This window comes from Tachypleus tridentatus, chromosome 7 (genome assembly GCF_004210375.1).
Source record: "Tachypleus tridentatus isolate NWPU-2018 chromosome 7, ASM421037v1, whole genome shotgun sequence".
Classification (NCBI taxonomy): Eukaryota; Metazoa; Arthropoda; class Merostomata; order Xiphosura; family Limulidae; genus Tachypleus; species Tachypleus tridentatus.
Genome location: NC_134831.1, coordinates 173078009 through 173086352, shown reverse-complemented (window position 1 = coordinate 173086352; position 8344 = coordinate 173078009). Strand labels below are relative to the sequence as shown.

General features: G+C 33.1%; 1 protein-coding gene across 2 annotated transcripts in view; it reads right to left on the bottom strand.

Annotated features, from left to right (window-relative positions):
• Positions 1 to 1408: 1408 nt before the first annotated feature.
• Positions 1409 to 8344, bottom strand: part of LOC143258238 (uncharacterized) — a 35759-nt gene continuing 28823 nt past the window's right edge. Inside the window, exons 2-3 of one of the 2 annotated variants that reach the window (XM_076517225.1) lie at positions 6895 to 7358; positions 1409 to 1797 (exon numbers count right to left, since the gene is read on the bottom strand). In XM_076517225.1, coding sequence (XP_076373340.1) covers positions 6895 to 7358 — 464 coding nt within the window. In that variant the 3' untranslated portion in view covers positions 1409 to 1797. Of the gene's footprint in view, positions 1798 to 5765; positions 6016 to 6894; positions 7359 to 8344 lie in introns of those variants that run through there. The other variant, XM_076517226.1, reaches the window with a different exon arrangement.

Genomic DNA, 8344 nt, shown 5'->3' with positions numbered 1-8344 from the left:
TCTTTACCAAAGACATATTTACTGAGAACGTGACACATTTTATTTCAGTCGTATTTTATTCAATAAAACTAAAACCAAATGATAATCAAATTGCTTCTTTTGGATAGTTCCACCAACCAACAAACGGGTTATCTGAGTTAACCGTCCATAATGTCGAGCTGACGAACATATATCATTAACTAATAGGCTACTCGAATCGAATAGTGGAATCTAACTTTCACTTTTATAACTCACCAAAAGTCCGAAAGCGCGGAAAACAAATGTGTGACAATAGAACACGAATCAATGACTTTCGGTACGCTAACCATTAAGCCACACCCAACCTTACGATATCTAAGGTTCATTCATTTATGTAATGGCTTTTCCAAAGGTTTGTTTCTTATTCAGCTCAAAGTTACACAATGGGCTACCTGTGACCTGTCTACCATGGGTAACGAAGCTAAGTTTTAGCATTATGAGCCCTCAAACCACCAGGGTACATAGATCGCTTGTTTGAAATTAAGCACAAAAAAACTACACAATGGGTTATCTGTCCTTTGTCCACCACGTATATCCGAAGATATGCCACTGGGGCGCCTGGTAGAGAGTAAAAAAAACATAGAGATAAACACTTTAAATTGTTATTTTAACCAAAGTACAAGGATCTAAAATATTTTTCATAATATTTGTTCTTGCATCTCGAAGATTGACCAGATAGATAAAACGGAAGTTAAAATATCAATTAATTAATTAATATGCTAGAAACAATATTTCTTTTTTCTAAACGTACATCAAACACTTAATTTGCAAGCTTTGGAAATCTCAAAAACAAAAAAATTCTGATAGGTGGGAGGATTTTCTCTTCAGTTTGCCCAGTATATATTTCCATGTGTCCTGAAATGAATTATTGGTAAGAAATAAAAGAAAACTAATAATTTACACGTGCAACTAGATTAATAAAATTTAATATCTGACAGTTTAATACCAGAACATTCGTATCAGAAAGAAACATTTTTATATTGTTGACTAATATCAGACAGTTTAGTACGAGAACATTTGTATCAGAAAGAAACATTTTTATATTGTTGACTAATATCTGACAGTTTAGTACGAGAACATTTGTATCAGAAAGAAACGTTTTTATATTGTTGACTGATACCTGACAGTTTAATACCAAAACATTCGTATCAGTAAGAAACGTTTTTATATTGTTGACTATTGACGAGTTACTGCATTTTAACGAACAGATTATGTTTCCTGAAGAAACAGACACAGGTACAAAGCGCCAACTGCTAATATTTTCATTAAATTAAAATATGTTTGCGTGAGATTAAAAAACAACTCTCTACATTTTGAGCCTGAAAGTTGAAGATTTATTATAGTTCTATTAAATTTGATTTGAAAAATACAGCAATATTTCAAAGGCACAGGATATTGGTGGAATTATAATAAGATGAGCTATTAGGTTTTGAATAAAGTTCGCGTACGAAAGTGGTAACACACTGAGCCATGCGATTTTTCTTTTAGAATGTCTTTGTTATTGTACACTGTAATTCCCGCTTTGGCAATGAAGACCGTAATGTTGCATTACTGCCGCCACCTATCATTATTTAGAATAACTACTGAACGCTTTTTCTCGATCGGACGAAGATATTAAAAATCACAAACGCTTTTCATTTTTTGATATTCGTATTTTGCCCTCTGTTGCTGAAAGTGTGCAACAACTACTTGCAGTGCCGACGTCTTTTCGAGTTGTCATGGAAACTGTTTAATACGATTAAAAGCCTTCATTGTTGAACGACGTCTGATCGTAACAAACTGCAAAATAACAACAATAATATATTATTATTAATATACTTGTAATAAGTAATTGATAACTGTTTAAAATATTAATTTTGCTCTCGACACTTAACCAGGTACATTTTACTGAGAGACACTAAAATTGTTTTGACAAACGCGGTGTTCACACATTAAAGTTTATTAAAGCTAATTTTCTCACAACAGTTACTCAAGGAAAGGGTCAATCAACCCTGAATTATGGAATACTGTTTCGAAGGATTTTTATAACATATATAAACCATTTATATTTTTTAAAAATGCTTGTTTAAGAAGATAAATTTACTCCACCGAAATGAATCTAGTAGATCAAAGAAAATATTCTATCTGATGCTAAATATTATACCAGTAACAATAAGAAAATATAAATAAAATAAGATAGAAATACTGCTAAGACTGAAATTATTACACCAGTAGCAATAAGGAAATATAAATAATTTGTTTGTTTGTTTTTTGAATTTCGCACAAAGCTACTCGAGGGTTATCTGTGCTAGCCGTCCCTAATTTAGCAGTGTAAGACTAGAGGGAAGGCAGCTAGTCATCACCACCCACCGCCAACTCTTGGGCTACTCTTTTACCAACGAATAGTGGGATTGACCGTCACATTATAACGTCCCCACGGCTGGGACGGCGAGCATATTTGGTACGACGGGGATGCGAAACCGCGACCCTTAGATTACGAGTCGCACGCCTTAACACGCTTGGCCATGCCGGGCCAATATAAATAAAGTAAGATAGAAATACTGCTAAGACTGAAATTATTATACCAGTAACAATAAGAAAATATAAATAAAGTAAGATAGAAATACTGCTAAGACTGAAATTATTATACCAGTAACAATAAGAAAATATAAATAAAATAAGATGGAAATACTGCTAAGACTGAAATTATTATACCAGTAACAATAAGAAAATATAAATAAAATAAGATGGAAATACTGCTAAGACTGAAATTATTATACCAGTAACAATAAGAAAATATAAATAAAGTAAGATAGAAATACTGCTAAGACTGAAATTATTATACCAGTAACAATAAGAAAATATAAATAAAATAAGATAAAAATACTGCTAAGACTGAAATATTTATACCAGAAACAATAAGAAAATATAAATAAAATAAGATAGAAATACTGCTAAGACTGAAATTATTATACCAGTAACAATAAGAAAATATAAATAAAATAAGATAGAAATACTGCTAAGACTGAAATTTAGAAAAATGAGAAATAAGCTAAATTTAACAAAACATGAGGGCATGGCCAGGTGGGTTAAGGTGTTAGACTCGTAATTTGAGGGTCGCGGGTTCGAATCCCCGTCGTATTAAACATGCTTGCCCTTTCAGCCGTCGGGGCTTTATAATGTGACGGTCAATCCAACTATTCGTTGACAAAAGAGTAGTCCCAGAGTTGGCGGTGGGTGATGACGACTAGCTGCCTTCCCTCTAGTCTTACACTACTAAATTAGGGACGGCTAGCACAGATATCCTTAGCGCAGCTTTGCGCGAAATTCGAAAACACGAACAAAAAATTATGTGTGTGTGTGTGCATAGGAATTTTTAGAGAAGGCAGTGAAATCCAGTAACTTCAAAAACACGCGGAAGAAATATTGAAATTCAACCAGTACGTACGACATAAGGTTTTAAATGTGGCAATGCGATTAAATGAATAAAGCTATATATTTTACGAGCTTCTAATGTTTCTTTTTTTTTATTTTACCGCAAAGACGATTGCCGCGGAGAATCGAACTTAGGACTTTGTCATTGTTAGCTCAGAAAATTAACTCTCAATAGGATAGTTGTAACAGATACTAAGAAGTATTATTTCATTTAGCTCAAATAAGTATATAGGGTGAAGCGTGCTCTAGTGCTGAGACGGGCCTGACGGGCTGAGAACGAAATGTCAGAGGTTCGAAACCCGAAGACTCTGAACAAGCTCCATGTATAGCCCATTGTACAGCTTTGTGCTTATATACAAAACTCTCAAACTTCAGGAAATAAACAACTTACAGTTGTTTGACAAGATTGTAAAATCTATTTAAATATTTTCATTCTCGAAAGTATAGATGTAAAAAAAATTTCTCACTGGTGAATGAAGTCCATTCATTATCAGTAACTGTTGTAAGCCTTTTTTCTTTTTCATTTCGCGCAAAGCTACACGAGGGCTATCTGCGCTAGCCGTCCATAATTTTGCAGTGTAAGACTAAAGGGAAGGCAGCTAGTCATCACCATCCGGCGCCAACTCTGGGGCTACTCTTGCTAACGAATAGTGGGATTGACCGTACATTATAACGCTCCCACGGCAGAAAGGGCGAGCATGTTTGGTGTGACGGGGATTCGAACCCGCGGCCCTCAAATTACGAGTCGAACGCCTTAACCCACCTGGCCATGCACAACTTTTTTGTTAACCAACGTGCGTGTTATCCTAACTTAACTTGTAATGTTCCGATCATAACTTATTTGAAAATTACTGGAAGAATTAATATATTCTGGGTTTTTCTTTATGTAGTGTATAGAAAGACGTAGAGGTAGGGTAAAGTAGCCCCAGAGTTTACGGTGGGTGGTGATGAATTGTTCACTTCCATCTGGTCTTTCACTAATATATTAGATACAGCTGGCGCATATAACCCTCGTTTAGTTTTGCGCGAAATTCAAAACCAAACAAACAAACAGAATAGAGTGCATGAATATTGTTTTAGTGTTTCAGTAGAATAAAGAAATAATATAAGAATATTCTTTTAGTGTTTCAGTAGAATAAAGAAATAATGTAAGAATATTGTTGTGGTGTTTCAGTAGAATAAAGAAATAATATAAGAATATTGTTGTGGTGTTTCAGTAAAATAAAGAACATACAAATATTGTTGTTGTGTTACAGTAGAATATAAGAATATTGTTGTGGTGTTTCAGTAGAATATAAAAATATTGTTGTGGTGTTTCAGTAGAATAAAGAAAGAATATAGGAATATTGTTGTGGTATTTCAGTAGAATGGAGAAAAAGTTCCCATGTTTATTGTTCAAAGTAAAGGCAGAAAAAAATCATCCCATTATCAAACTTGTTTGTCCAAGATGGAGAAAAAAATTCTATCTCATCATACCTGCTTCATAACCGTGAAGGAAGAAACGTCTATCTAATCATCAAATCTGATTTACCGAGATAAAGATAGAATATAGAATTCCACAATGAACCCTTTTAGTACAAGTTAGGTCGAAAACATGTGTCACATTACAAAACCCAAAATATTTATCCAAAAATGAAATCTCATAACCTTGAAATATTAGAATACGGCGCGTGTGTGGCAGTTAAAAATACACTTAAACGATCCTTCTGACCAGGGTAACTTGTTGAACAATCCATGTCCGTACGAGTCAGACGAGCAAGCTCAAAAATCCATCTCTCTTTAGCCAATGCAAAGATTTAAGTTGTCTGAAAAACCTACGCCAGTGCTATCTATGGACGTAATATTTATTTGATTGTTAGAAAAAAAAATCTCCTTAAAACAAGTTGTGTAACAAACTTGAAGTTGTCGGTTTAATTCTTCTAAGAACCAGATCGTACTAAATATGTAACTATCGATCTGGTTATGTAACATACCTGTAGTTGTCGATCTTATGCCAGAATAGTTGTGTAAAAAACTTGTAGATGTCGACCAAAGACTGAAGGCCAATTTATTCCTGTGATATGCCAAGTTTTTGTTGGTGCAGTGCTGACCCATGTATCGAAGACAGAATTCTGACTAACGTATTGATTAGTTTTTATCTCTATTAATTCGTTAATAATTATATCCTATTTTACTACTGTTAGCAGCTCTCTGCGCTCACACATTCACTGTTTTTACTATAGATGGCAGATCTAGTGTTTTGTTTCGAATTTTGTCAGAAAGACGACAATAATCTGTTTTTCTTTTTTTATTTTCTTTTACTCGAAGCTACATAATAAGCTGTATACGCTCTGTCAATCCCATGGTTTTAACGACCAGTAATTGATATGTAAAGAACTGTTACATTTTTCTCTTGAATGAAAATGTTATCATTAATGTGCATAATCAGATCCTGGGATCGAGCCGTGATAAACAACTGATAGATGGTGAATCGTGTTGCTGATTGGTTGCCTTCCTAGTGGTCATTTGCTGAAAATCAGGGATGGCTATGTTTGATCTTTAGGGGTCTCTGATTTGACCGTTTGTGCATGTCAGAAATACATACTGCAAAGAAAATTAAATTAATTATATGTGAATATTACATGTTTTCAAAACTTTATAAAGAGAACTAACGTGTGCCACAATTTAAGAAATTATAATAGCCAACCCTCCTGTGAATAGAAAATGTGTTTTGTCTGGTATAATCAGATAATATTTTCACAAACATTTTACATTTATTTAACTTGTAAACAAGACGTGAAAGATCTTAAACTTGCGCTAATTCTCTAACTTAAACAAAGGTTGTTTAAATACAATATATATCACAAATATGTCTCGAATATTTCTTTATTTGTTTGATTTAAGATGATAGAGAGATTTCTACAAATAGGGAGATTTATTCCCTTAAATATTTATAACGAAATCATATACATAGGTCATCTCAAATTGTGAGAGGTCGCACTTAGACTTTTTTCGCTTAACAGTTCAGTATAGCTGGATTCCTGGTAGTCTTTGTTTTGTTCTGACGTGACTGGTTTTTAGAATCTTGTAGTAAAAAGTTTGTTAAAGCAAAACTCTGAGATCAGCCAGTTTAAGAGAAAATCCAAATAATCAAATGTTTATTTACGAGCAAATATTTCGTGATTTTATGCAACAACTTATGTTTATGTTTATTTCTGAGTTGATTCAATCCGTACTTAATATACTGCAGCTACTTCAGTCTTACCCGTTAGGCATCGTAGCACCTGGATACTACACACGTGACTAGCGAAGTCACTAACCTATCTACAGAAGGGTTTGAAAAGATTAAAAACTTAATTGAAAACTGGACTTTATAGTGAAAACTACTGAAAACGTATGTATGTTTTGATTATCTCCTAAAATATGTCACTACGATAAAAAATCTTATTGCCTGTCACGGTTTTATTATATTAAGAAACTTACCTATAGGTACTTATACATGGTGTTATAGTTTGAATCAATAAAATGCGTTGACCATTCATGGCTGTAATATGGCAGTACACTGTATGGTATGTCTTCATTCTGGACCGAAGTGTCATTTGAGGGCAAGGAAAGTAGCTCACTTGACTGCATAACGGAGGGCAATAAGTCATGTTCATGACTTTTAGTGGGTAACATAATGCTTCCCGATGAACACGCTAAGTCAGACATGTTCGATGAGTGCGTACCGGTAGATACTGTCACAGAGTGCCACTGGTATTGACTAGATTGTTCTAAACCTGCAAAATCCTGTTGAGAACCATAACGTTCAACTGCAGTATAAGGAAAACCGTTATGGTTGCCACTGGAGAAAACAGCGAGATTGTGACTGTTTTTAATTGGCGAACATGAACTACATTTCCAAAACGATGATGGGAAATTCCTTGTTGACATTGGTCTTGTAATTTCTGCAAAGAATAAATAGAACTGCAGGTTTAGATCTAGTTTACAATACACTTTCCTGGACCAATGAATTAAATCATACTTTAATAATCAACCAACAATTCTAACATTTTTTTCAACAGGCTCCATTTTTATTCCTGAAATATTAGAGAACTGCAAATATACAAGGTTTCGAAAAAGAAAGTTTTGTGTTACGTCAGTTCTATCTTTATCTGTTAATTCAGTTAAAATGTTTCAAACTTTATATAGTCACACAGCAGTATAATTAAGGACTTACAATGTTAGAAATCGGGTTTCGATACCTGTGTTGGGCAGGGCAAAGATAGCCCATAGTGTAGGTTTTGGCTTAACTACAAACAGAAAAATATATTTATTGTAATTCCTTTTCTTAATGTTTATTTTCACCATTTTAGTTCTTAAGGAAAAATAATTAAGATAATAACAAGTATTAGAAAAGTAATTTTTACGAGACGTTAAAAGAATAAAACTGAAAAGAAGAGAGTCTACATTATACAAAGGAAAACAGTCTACCTCAGACAAAGGAAAACATTCTACCTTACAAAAAAGGAAGACAATCTAACTTACACCTTAAAAGACAAACGACGTTACACAAAAAAAGACAGTCGACATTTCACAAAGGAAGACAGTCTATCTTACACAAAAGAAGGCATGATACCTTATACATGTTCATGAAATTCAAAATTTCATTGTATTTGATCTAGCTTTATCTGTGAACAATATATTATATTATATTATATTATATTATATTATATTATATTATATTATATTATATTATATTATATTATATTATATTATATTATATTATATTATATTACATTATATTACATTACATTACATTACATTACATTATATTATACCTTGTGTTTCTCCTTACCAATCAAACTATCGTATATAACGTCTCTCTCTCTCTACATTAAGTAATTATTGTTCACACACACACACATTTTTTTCTCTTTTGTATAAACGTTTT